Source organism: Gekko japonicus, unplaced genomic scaffold (assembly GCF_001447785.1).
Source record: "Gekko japonicus isolate JY-2015 unplaced genomic scaffold, Gekko_japonicus_V1.1 scaffold4227, whole genome shotgun sequence".
Taxonomy (NCBI): domain Eukaryota; kingdom Metazoa; phylum Chordata; class Lepidosauria; order Squamata; family Gekkonidae; genus Gekko; species Gekko japonicus.
The window spans coordinates 26,786-39,130 of record NW_015163214.1 but is presented as its reverse complement, the minus strand read 5'-3'; the positions used below and the strand labels follow the sequence as shown (position 1 = coordinate 39,130).

Here is a 12,345-nt window from a genome sequence, read left to right as displayed (position 1 = left end):
AGGGGAGCAGCTTGCTCCCTGCCACTTAGCTGTTTCAGGATGTCTTGTACAGTCCTTTAAAGGGACTGCAGAAGTCAGCATGAAAAACTGGGGAGGGAGCACCCTCTGGAAGGGACTTCTCCTTTCCCTTTCTGCTCGTGGCTATCTCCTGCCAGCAGAAAGGGAAGGAAGAAGTTCTTCCTGGAAGTGACTTCTCCCTCAGCTTTCTGCTGGTGGTGATCCACTGCCAGCATAAAAGAGGGAACTGCCTCCTGGAAGGGACTTCTCCCTTCCCTTTCTGCTGCTAGTGAGCAGAAAGCAGGGCTATTTAAACCCTGCCTTCTGCTTCCTGCGAAAAGCCACAAGGAACAGAAAGCAGTGGTGATTTAAGTGGCTGATTTCTGGTCCCTACGAAAAGCCATGGGGAGCTGAAAGCAGGGTTTAATTGGCTCCCAGCCTTTTAAACCAAACAGTTGAGTGGCAGAGAGCTCCCAGCCCCTCAGCTGTTTCTCGTGAAGAGCAGAAAACAGGGATAAACCCCAGTGTTCTGCTCTTCACAAATGCTCCCAAGGCACCACAGATTGCCCAGAAATTCACTGAAGTTAGTTGTGGCTCTTCAGTTCACAAACTTTGGTTCATGAGCCACAAACAGGCCAAAATTTGTGATGAACTTTAGTTTGTCTGCCGGTTCGTGCCTGTCCCTCTTCCTCTTCCTGGGTTCCACTTACCTCATTCTCTTGAAGGACGTGCTCTAACTGAAGACAACCCTTCAGGGCAGCAGCCACCACTTTCTTCCGTTTCTTCAGGAAAATCTTTTCATCTGAGCACAGATCATAGTCTAGTCTCACATCAAGTTGTTTTGGGGTTTTCCACAGCCAGCCTTCAGTCCTAAGAGCAAAAAGAACACATTGGATTGGCTTTAGATGTTGCCATATGGTCTAAAAAATTACATTTGTACATGTGCACTCAAGGATTTTTGTTTTATTTCTAGTACAGTTGTACTTTTGCCCCATATTGAACCAGAAGCTGTTGTTTTAAGTAGCAAAACTGGTTACCGTTCAACAGGATCAAAGCTATCATTGTAAGAAGGTGAAAAAGATGTCTACATGTATGGACAATAGCCATAATGTGGATATGTTAAAACGTAACATATCTAGCTGCGGTGGCTCAAGTGGTTAAGACGCTGAACTGCAGGCTGTGGAAGGTTGCTAGTTCAGCAGTTCGACCCGGGTGCCGCATGACAGAGTGAGCTCCCGTCTCTAGTTCCAGCTCCTGCCAACCTAGCAGTTCGAAAGCAAGAAATTGCAAGTAGATAAATAGGTACCACTTCAGTGGGAAGGTAACAGCGTTCCGTGCACCTTGGTGCTTAGTCATGCCGGCCACATGACCACGGAAATGTCTTCAGACAGCGCTGGCTCTTCGGCTTTGAAACAGAGATGAGCACCGCAACCCTAGAGTCGGATTCAACTGGCTTTCGAGCAAGGGAACCAATCTAGGCACATTTTGAACAAATCTTTTGTTCCTGAACCTTATGAACCTCGCTTTTTTCCAGACTAGTATTGTATTTCTTCTCTTCTCCTTTTTTGCTTATGCCAAGATTAAAGATGAAAGTGTGCAACTAACTCCTAATTATTTGAAATGTCCATCTGCAAATACCTTCACTAACAAATGCTTATTTCTTTTCCTGCAGCTGGTTAAGAATCCCAGAACTTTACACAGAAGCCACCTTTGTCATGACTATCTGAAATATTACCGCGTGAAAGGAAGCAGCAGGGAGCATGAAAGCCTGGCAATTAATCAGGTTTGTACCTGTCCTGAGCAAACCAAGATGTGTTCCTGGTATCTGAACTGAGCCTTAGATACACGGTTACAATCTAAAGAGTTAAGTGTATTTAAACCTAGTGAAATAAGTGGCTTTAAATACGCTTAAAACATTGTGGACTGTGAGCCACTTGATCCACACTGGCATGGTGCATTAATATCTGATTAAAGAGCAGACATACTAATTTTCAATGCTTTTAATGGAAGTTTCCTCAGTTTCCTATTACAGATGAAGCACTTTCACACACATGAGTACAGATTGGAATTGCTACTTTGTATTTCAAATGTATATTGCAAGAAGAAAGGTCTTCCATAAGGTATATCCAAGAGAGCAGCTGTGTTGATCTGAAGCAGTGGAACAAAGTCTGAGTCCAGTGGCAAGACCAAGGAAGGTTTTGAAATATACTGGGTTCAGACGCGTAGAAGTGATCAGCTCATAGTTTATTAGTGATTCAGCAAGAGAAAGAAGACTCACTATCCCTGGCTGAAGCCAGGTATTTATGCCTGAAAACGGTTACACTCAAAAACACCCCACTCCCAACAATAGTCTATTTACACTCTATTGTTTCCCAATTGGTTTACTCTAGGATCCTTATCTCCCTACTGGTCCATTCTAGGATCCTAGCAATCTATTGTTATGCATCCCAAGCTCAGTCCTTTTGCAAGGACAGTTCAGGCTCAATACATAACACCCCTCCCCCCAAGGTTCAGAGCCTCTTCAACTGACGAAGTCCTTTAAGTACGCTGGTCGGCGCTGCTCACGGTTCGAGTGGCGTGGTTCCACTGATGGGGCTGCAGGTTCAGGAACCATGTCAGGTGCCTGCCCCGCCGCCAGACTGGGAGAGGGTGATGGCGCTGGGACGTTGTCAGGGCCACCAGTGGCGGCGGCTGCTGGCATTCCGCCAACGGCCTCTGAAAGCTGTTCATTGATTTCTGGCTGGGTGCTGCTGGTGGGCATGTTCTCCTCAGGCTTGGGCTCCTCTGAGCTTAGTAGATCCTCGTCACTGTCTTCTGGTGTGTGTATCCCAGGTTCAGCGGGGAGGAGACGGCGGGGCTATGTGTCAGCGGAGCCTCTGGCCGTCTTCTGTGGATACCTCCTATGATAGCGGCCCGGTCACCCTTATAACCTTGGCGGGGACCCAGGCTGGGCCGCTGGAGAAGTTACATGCATAGATGGAAGAACCTGTGGGGAGCGGCTTGATTCTCTGGGGCCAAGCTGTGCTCCGGAGCGCGGTCCGGGTGCAATCAATCGAGATGGGTTGTGAGGCACATTCCCATTGGGAGTTCCACGGGGCTGCGGCTGGTGGTTGTGTTTGGGGTTACTCACTGGCCCAAGAGGAAGGCCGCCAGTCCTGTGGAGGGACTCCTTAGTCATTCTCACCATCCGCTCAGCCTGGCTGTTAGTTGCGGAGTGGAAGGGAGCAGAGCGAATGTGTCAGATGGCATAGTAGTCTGCGAATTCCCGAAACTCAGATGAGGTGAAAGCCGTCCTGTTGTTCATTACGATAGCGTCTGGAATGTCATGTGAGCTGAAGATCTGCCATAGGGTGCAAATTGCTGCTCGGGATGATGTGGAGGGGACCGGCACCACTTCTAGCAATTTGGAGTATGAATCCACTGGGATGAAGAAGATCTGGCCCTGGAATGGGCTCGCAAAGTCGAGGTGCAGGCAGGCCCATGGCTTGTGGGAGGACTCCCACTGATGCACCAAGGCCCTCGGGGGCTCCGGCCAGGACTCTTGGCATGTCTGGCAGTGTTTAACACAGTCCTCAATTTTGCTGTCCATGCCAGGCCACCAAACGTAGTTGTGGGCTAGCGCCTTCATACGCACAATTCCCACGTGCGTTTTGTGTAAGGCTGCTAGGACTCACTGGCATAGCGGAGCGGGTACAACCACCCAGCTTCCCCACAACAAGAAGCCCTTGTAGGCCGACAAATCGTCCTGGCATGAGGAGAATGTGGCAAACTCTGGGCCCACCTGGCTGGTGAGTCAACTCCTCCCCACCCAGTCCAAAATGCAGGAGAGCACGCAGTCCCGTGTGGTGTGGTGGGACACATCGGGTACCTGGATGGGATGGTCAGGCAGTTCCTCAAGGAGCAGAATCTGGTGTGCAGGCACTGGGTCCGTGTCACAGGAGGGCAGCAGGAGGCGGCTGAGACCGTCTGTGTGATGCATCACTTTACCGGGCCTGTGGATGAGCGCACACTGGTAGCCAGCCAAGAAGATAGACCATCGGAGCACCCTAGGGGACAGCATCTGTGAAGTCTGGCGATCCAAAGCCAACAGACACAGGAGGGGGTTGTGGTCTGTTATGATGGTGAAAGGCCCCCCTTAGAGGTAGTTGTGAAACTTCTTGACACCAGCCATGATTGCCAGCACCTCTTTGTCAATCTGCACATAGTTGTGCTTGGCCAAAGACAAGGTATGGGAGTAGTAGGCCACGAGGGCCTCGTGGCTGTCGGGCAGCTTGTGTCCAAGGACAGCCCCCACCCCACACGGGGATGCGTCGCAGGCAAGGACAACAGGGAATGTCTCATCGAAGTGCGCTAGGACTGCATTGGAGGTGAGCAGGTCCTTGACGGCCCAGAATGCGGTGGCATGCTTCTGGCCCCACACCCAAGGCGCTTTTTTATTGAGAAGGTGGTGCAGGAGCTCGGCAATTGCAGACTTGTGAGGCAAGAAGGAATGATAGAAGTTCAACAGCCCCAAGAAAGCCTGAAGTTCCAGCTTAGAGAAGGAGGTTGGAGCATCAACGATGGTGCAGTCCTTGTCGGGCGTCAGATGGATGCCTTGAGCATTGACCAAGAACCCCAGGAACTCAACTCTCAGAACCCCCAGGAGGCATTTTTCCTGCTTCACCTTCAGGCCAGCGGTGTGGAAACGTTGCAGAATGGTGCACAGCCTCTTGGCAAAGGTCTCGGCCTTGGGGGCAATGATCAAAACATTGTCGAAGAATGGCTGGACCCCAGGGATACCTTTAAGGAGACAGTCCATTAGATTTTGAAAGATTCCCCGGGGCCACACTGACCCTGAATTGCAGCTACCACACCTGGAACGCACCCCTGTGCATCATGATCGTCTGGGCCTCTGCAGTGGCATTGTCTATGGGGAGCCGCTGGTACACCTGGGCCAAGTCCAATTTGCCGAAAAACTTTGCACCCGCCAAAGATGCCAAAACATGGCTGACTACTGGAACGGGATAAGCGTGGTCCTGTAGGGCTTTGTTTTGTTTATGGTGCACTTATAGTCCACACAGATATGGATGTCCCTGTTGGGCTTCACCGCGGTGACGATGGGGGTCTCCCAGAGGGCATGTGACACTGGCTCTAAAAAACCCTGTGCTACCAGGCAGTCCAGCTCTCCATCTATCTTGGGCCGCAACGCAAATGGGACGCACCTGGCCTTCATATGGATGGGGCGTACAGCTGGGTCGAGATCTAGGGAGACCGGCGGACCGGTGTAGCGACCAAGTATCCCATCGAAAATGGCCGGGAACCTGTCACACATGTTGCTGAAGTTCGTAGGCTGCACGTGATGCACCCCCGTCACCCTGAACCCCAGGGGAGTGAACCATGACAAACCCAGTAAACTAGTATGCCTCCCTTCCACCACCGACAAATCTAAAAGTCCTTCAAAGTTCTTATACTGCACATGGAACTTGCCCCCCCTTAATGGCCGCCGGGTTCTTTTGGAAGTCTCTGAGGTTGAAGCCTGTGGGTTTTAGATGGGGACCCCCATGCAGGCAGAGCTTCCTGAGAATCTCTTCTGAGATTATGGAGATGGAGGACCCCATGTCCAACTCCATTTCGCAAGGAGCCCCCTCTATTAACACAGTTACTTTAATTTTGTTAGGAGTGTCCTGGGACAAGTGTAGTACCTGGTGTTGGTGGACAGCTGTATTGTGGAGCTCTGCGGATTCCTGGTGAGTGGTTGGATGATGCCAGTTTCCACAGGAGTGGCAGACTCATGCGATGTGGCCTTGTTTTCCGCAGGTTTGACAGATTGCATCATGGAAATGGCAGGAATGGTGTTCGTGCTCTTCACTGCAGCTGGTGCAAGGCTCTTGAGCGATGGTCTTCGCGGGCTGCAGGGCAGTCACAAATGGTGGGCGTGAGTCCCGGCGAGCCGGGTGGTGTACCTGGAGTATTTCTTCCTCATCCGAGGTGTCGGAGGCCAGGGATGTGGAGGCCTGATGCGTGGAGTGGACCTGGTGATCCCATTGTGCCTTTTCAAAAGCTGTGGCCATGCGTAGTGCCTTGTCCAGTTTGAACTCGTTGGTACCGATGAGTTTGTGGCGGAGTTTCTGTTCATGGACGTCCCAGATGATCTGTGTTAAGAGGGTGTCCTCAGGATCTGGGAATTCACAGTTTATGGCCAGCCTGGGGAGATCAGCTATGAAGTCGGTGGCCGCTTCACCAGACTTTTGGTGGTGCGCTAAGACGTCCATGTGCTTCGCCATCTTGGTTGGTTGAGGTGCGAAATGGCCAGTGAGGGCTTTGACAAGTTCATCGTATGTGGCTGCTTCAAGGGTTTTAGGAGTGACGAGGCCCTGGGCTAGGGGTAGCATGGCGATACCACATGTGCTGAGCAGGAACGACTTCTTGTCTGTGTCGTCTATGCCTTGGAACCGAACGAAGTACTTCAGCTGCTCTACCCATGCTTCCCAATGCTCAGGGTGAGCGGGGTCGAACACAGGAATAATTCCCAGAGCAGCAGCCATGACCCGTGGAGTAATGCGAGGCACGGAGTCCTGGAGATGGTTGTGCGGTGTGGTGCTGGAGGCTGGGTCAGGCTCACTCATGGGGATCCCATCCTTGTCACCAGTGAAATATACTGGGTTCAGATGCTTAGAAGTGATCAGCTCATAGCTTATTAGTGATTCAGCAAGAGAAAGAAGACTCACTATCCCTGGCTGAAGCCAGGTATTTATGCCTGAAGAGGGTTACACCCAAAAATACCCCACTCCCAATGATAGGCTATTTACACTCTATTATTTCCCAATTGGTTTACTCTAGGGTCCCTGTCTCCCTACTGGTCCATTCTATGATCCCAGCAATCTATTGTTATGCATCCCAAGCTCAGTCCTTTTGCAAGGACAGTTCAGGTTCAATACAGAGCCGCCCTGAGCCTTCTCTGCGGGGAGAGCAGGGTATAAATTTGACAATAAATAAATAAATAATACACAACAGGTTTATTCAAGGGATGAGCTTGCATGTGCACACTGGACTCAAATGTTGTTCCCTTAAGGTATAAACATTCTTCAACCATCGTAACTGTATGAAGCAAGAGTAGCATGGGATACATTTTTCATATTAAATCAACCTGGAAGAAAACCCTCTAAACCAAGTCTTCAAACATCCTATTAGAAAACAACATTTCCTCCTCTCTTGCTCTGGGCCTCACCAAAAATATTTTAGGTGGCCAGGAAACCCAGAATGTCAGCCAAGATCTTGTAAGGTAGTTGTGTGATATCTCAGACAACTTCCTTTGTTCTCAAGGCAACCTAAAATGGCAACTGAAATCTCATGTGGTAGTTGTTTGAGATCCCAGCATTTGAAAACTTTCTTAATTTCATTTAATAGCACTTCTTAGCCCCATGTTGGTCTATAAGTCAACTCTGGGTATCCAACTTTCTGAATTTATTAATCAACATGGCAGTGGGGACAACTAAGATTAATGTATGATGAAGCAACAAAATTATCACTTAACTTAAATGACTGTGTGGGATGACTTTTAAAGAAGACATACTTTTTGTGTGAAGACATAAATATAATATATTTATAATAACTTGTCAAACATTTTGGTGGTATAAAAATGTGGAAAGTCTCTATGCCAGCACCAATAGCACCAAGGAAACTTTGAACAGCTGTCACTAAGATTTTCATTTGATATTTTGCAACAGAGATGCATTTTTGGTAGCAATGATTCTTCTATCCTAATTAACAACACATCCTAGCACAGACAGGTGCATATGATTGTGGAAACAGGGAACATTTTCAGTGCATTTCTTCTAGGGATTTTTACCATTCTAAAATGCTGACAGATAAAACTTCTAGTTCCTTATCTTAGGATTCATTTTGCTCAAGGTAGCTCATGTGCCTAACCAAAGACTGTATAAAAGGAATGTGGTAGAAGACAATGATCTGAAACAGATAGTGAACCATCATGTCTACCAAGCCTTCTGTGGCCCAATTCAATTGTAAGCAAATGCTGAATTAGGACAGGATGCTCTAGTGAATATTTTCAGCTTCTGTAGATATTCTGGAGCTGGTGGGATAAATATTGGGTGGCATTGGCAATGATACAAACACAAGACTGGAGATTGTACCTGTTGTAAGGTGACTGAGGCTTTGGTTTCTACCTATTTTTTGGATGGGGCAGGGAAACCTTACTGATTCAATGGCAAGATAAAAGCCATAAGAACATAAGAGATGCCAATGTTGGATCAGGCCAAAGGCCCATCCAGTCCAACACTCTGTATCACACAGTGGCCAGAAATACCAGTGCCATCAGGAGGTCCACCAGTGGGGCCAGGACATTAGAAGCCCTCCCACTGTTGACCAAGCATGGCCTTTCAGATGTGCTACTTCATTGTCACAGTCAAGAAGTGACTAATACTAGCAATAGGGAACATGAGTATTTTTCTTGAAAATGTTAGGTGATCATGACAATTACATGTTATTCTCTTCTGTTTTGTTAAATGTTTCCAGAAAATGGTTACAGCCCAGTTGTTCCCAAATGAGAAACATAGGCAAGCCCAGGTTTACCACCAAGTGTACATTCAGTGAGCTGCAGCCAACCATGATTCCCTTGACAAATGACTGACATGCCTTTTTTACATTCCCACTTTTGTATTTCGTTAGGTGTAGGCTTAAATATCTTACTTGTATCCTTTAAATATGGAATGTGTGAAATGGACTAATTCTGTTGTGGCATGGTCCACCAAGGCAATCCTGGTTGTTTCCATGAGACTCCATACAAAATTAGGATAAGAAAAGGATGGGAGAAAGAAGAGCAGGGAAGTGTTTGTGGATTTTTAGTTAGGCTTTAGGAAAGGTTCTCTTACCAATCTTTTGACGTCACATCCAACTCAAATGTTTTGTTCTGGGGGGAAAAATAAAGAGTACATGCATTTCTTCAAAGCCACTGGGATATTAAAGGTTTCATTAATTTCAGTTTTAGAAAGCATTTTACTATCTCTAACATTTCCTGGCTCCTTCTTAAATAATAATATCAGGTAAAGCTTCTGCCTCTTTATCATAAGATCAATTTTAGACATTTAGACAGGAAAATTTTGCCACAGGTGAAAAACAAGGAAGAGAGATGTGTTTGCTTTTCCAATTATCAATGGTGGTATAAATGCACCTTGGATTACTCTATAAAAGGTATTGGTGCATTACTTGATCCCAAAAGTCAACAATTAACTCTCACCTGTGGTGCTGTCACATTCTCTTTCATGGGAAGTGAATTCAGGGGAACACTCATTATCTCATTTGGATCCCCGGAAGCCTGCATTAAAAAAAATGGCATTACTTACCACAAGAAAAACTTTATAAAGCAATCCACATTGTTTCCTAAGGCCAGCACCAGATGCTGGCATACATGGGCAGTTGCTGAGGCCCCAGAGCCCTGGCAGGGCTGAACGCAAGCCTCTCTCCTGCTCCATCCACAGTGCAGCAGCCATCATTCTTATCTGTCTTCTCTCTTTGAGTGGCAGTAGTAGGATGGGTGCCTCCCCTCATCAGTCTGTCATTATTACACACTGAATCAAAATGTCATAGAATCATAGAGTTGGAAGGGATCTCCAGGGTCATCTAGTCCAACCCACTGCACAATGCAGGAAATTCACAAATACCTCCCTCCACACCCCCAGTGACCGCTGTTCCATGCCCAGAAGATGACAAAAAACCTCCAGGATCCCTGGCCAAACTGACCTGGAGAAAAATTGCTTCCTGACGCCAACGTGGCAATCAGTCTTTCCCTGGGCATGTAAGAAAGGGCCAGAAGAACCAAGCACTGAGGCAGCCCTTCCTGCCCTCCCTCTCATGATCTGCCTAAGTTCACAGAATCAGCATTGCTGTCAGATGGCCATCTAGCCTCTGTTTGAATACCTCCAAAGGAGAGCCCACTACCTCCCTAGAAGCCTATTCCACTGAGGAACTGCTCTGTCAGGAAGTTCTTCCTAATGTTTAGCCAAAAAGTCTTCTGATTAAATTTCAGCCCATGGGTTCTGATCCATGCCAGGCAGCCTCACCACTAGCTTCCTCTAGGCAGAAGAGCCAGGGACCAAGCAAGAGGTGGAAGTGGCTGATACAAGGCAGAACAATCTCCCACTGCATGGGCAAGCTGAGCTAGATAGCACCGACACTGACTTGGGAGAAGAATTGGGGCTGCTGGGCTACAAAGGGATGAGTCAGAACAGCCAGAGTGACTGGGCCTAGCTCAATGATAATGAAGTAGCAGGGCTGGGTTAAAACATGGGAGTTTGAGGCTGAAACAATACAGAGATTATTGGAGGATGCCTGCAAACCCCATCTGGAGTCTGCCCTACTGGGGGATTATGGGGTTGGCCTACCCCCAGGAACCAAGCCAATGGGAGGTCAAGGAGAAAGGGCCAGACGTGTCCTACATTGTCTAGGGAGAGGCTGCTGGCTGGAGGGAGAGGGGCCCAGGGGCACTGCCAACCCCCCTCTTCTCTGTATTCTGAGACCCTTCCTGAGACCTGGCTGACCAAAAGAAGGTCCCAGATGGTATGGCAACCCTAGATTCTGCCCCGGGCAAGTAAGAGCCAGACAGGCAGCTTAACATACCACCACTTAGTGGGAAAGGGTAGGCAAGTGCTTCCTGCTTCCTCCTGCTGTCTCTCATCCAGATAATTCCTGGCCAAGCAAGTGAGCTAGTACCAATGATGACTAGAAGAAGCCATCACCACTCCAATTAGCTGCCCTCTCCCTGTTGCTCACCTGCTGCTCATAGCTACTGACTTTCCCATGCAGATTAGCAGGAAGGCAGCAGCAGCAGCAACCACCAGCCCAGTATGTTGGAGAGAGGAAATATCATCACAGGCTGTACCTCAGGTGTATGAAAGGGAACCACCAGATGTCATCAAGTCCTTCCCCCCCCCAAAAAAAAACCATGTTGCCTCTATTTCCATCAGTTCTTTTTCAAATCTAGCATGGCAGTCTCTTCATTAAGACAAGGGATAACATACCGAACAGAGCCACCTTGGGAGTTCAATGTCCAGTTCTGACGGGAAATATTTGATATAGTGAAATTTAACAGGAGACGCGGGACAAAGCCAGTTGCGCAACGTGAGCTCCTGGGGTCCTTCATGGGATCCACCAACTGAAAGATTGAATCTTCGTTCTAAAAGAAGGTTGGGGGGAAAATCCTGAATATGTTGCAAAACTTTTTATTTTTGGATATAACAACATATTCAACATTACATTTCAAATAACATATATCCATATCTCTTATCTCCTCCCCCCCCTCATGGTGGCTTCCCACAATGCTCCTCCCTCCATTTCCTCTTATATTTTTATTATCTATTCACATTTTAATTCATAAGTTTCCAGGTAACAATATTTTACTCTATTCATTCAATACTTTTATATATTCTTGCTCTTAATAATTATCAAAACACAGTAAATTATGTTTTACATCCCAATTTTTTTCTAAATATTCTTTAAAGTCTTTCCATTCTTCAAAAAAAATTGATCTTCTTTGTTGTTGTTTCCTTGTTAATTTGTCCATTTCGGCCATGAATAACACTTTCTGTATCCATTCTCCTTTTTCTGGTATTCTGTCTTGTTTCCAAAATTGTGCATAAGTCATTCTAGCAGTTGTTATCAAATACCACAGCAATGTCTTTTTTGTTACATTTACTTCTTCCATCTTAAGTCCTAGAAGTAAAATCTCAGGTTCTTTTTTAAAGGTACATTTCAAAATTTTCTGCATCTCACTATGGACTTCTGTCCAAAAAGTCATAGCTTTATCACAAGTCCACCACATGTGGTAAAAAGAGCCTTCTTGTTTCTTACACTTCCAACACTTATTAGACATGCTTTGGTTCATAATTGCTATTTTTTTTGGCGTCATATACCACCTGTACATCATTTTATAGCAATTTTCCTTCACATTAATACAAGTCGATATCTTAATTGAATTTTTCCACAAATATTCCCAAGATGACATTGTCACCTCTTTATTCATATTTACACCCCATTTAATCATTTGCTCTTTTACTGATTCGTCTTCTGTAAACCATTTTAACAAAACCTTATAAAGATTTGAGATCATTTTATTCCCTCTTACCTCCCATATACATTCTATTTCATTTTTTCCTCCCTAAATCCAAACTTTTTTTGTCAGTCTTAAACAAGTCACAAATCTGTATATAATTCAACCAATCGTACTCAAAGTCTAGCTCCTCTCTCTCCTTCATCACAAAATTTTTCCCATCTTTTTTCAAAACATCTCTATATGGTAGCCAATCTTCGCCTTTATGTCTCGAATATGGTGTGATTACTTCTGCTGGTACAATC

The 12,345-nt window shown here is 46.6% G+C and overlaps 1 protein-coding gene across 1 annotated transcript in view; it reads right to left on the bottom strand.

Moving 5' to 3' along the window:
- The window catches only part of LOC107106952 (cytosolic phospholipase A2 epsilon-like), a gene marked incomplete at its 5' end in the record, with an annotated part of 50,514 nt that overhangs the window by 25,617 nt on the left and 12,552 nt on the right, over positions 1-12,345 (bottom strand). Inside the window, 4 exons of the mRNA XM_015407168.1 lie at positions 708-867; positions 8,868-8,905; positions 9,233-9,310; positions 11,013-11,167. Coding sequence (XP_015262654.1) covers positions 708-867; positions 8,868-8,905; positions 9,233-9,310; positions 11,013-11,167 — 431 coding nt within the window. The remainder of the gene's footprint in view (positions 1-707; positions 868-8,867; positions 8,906-9,232; positions 9,311-11,012; positions 11,168-12,345) is intronic.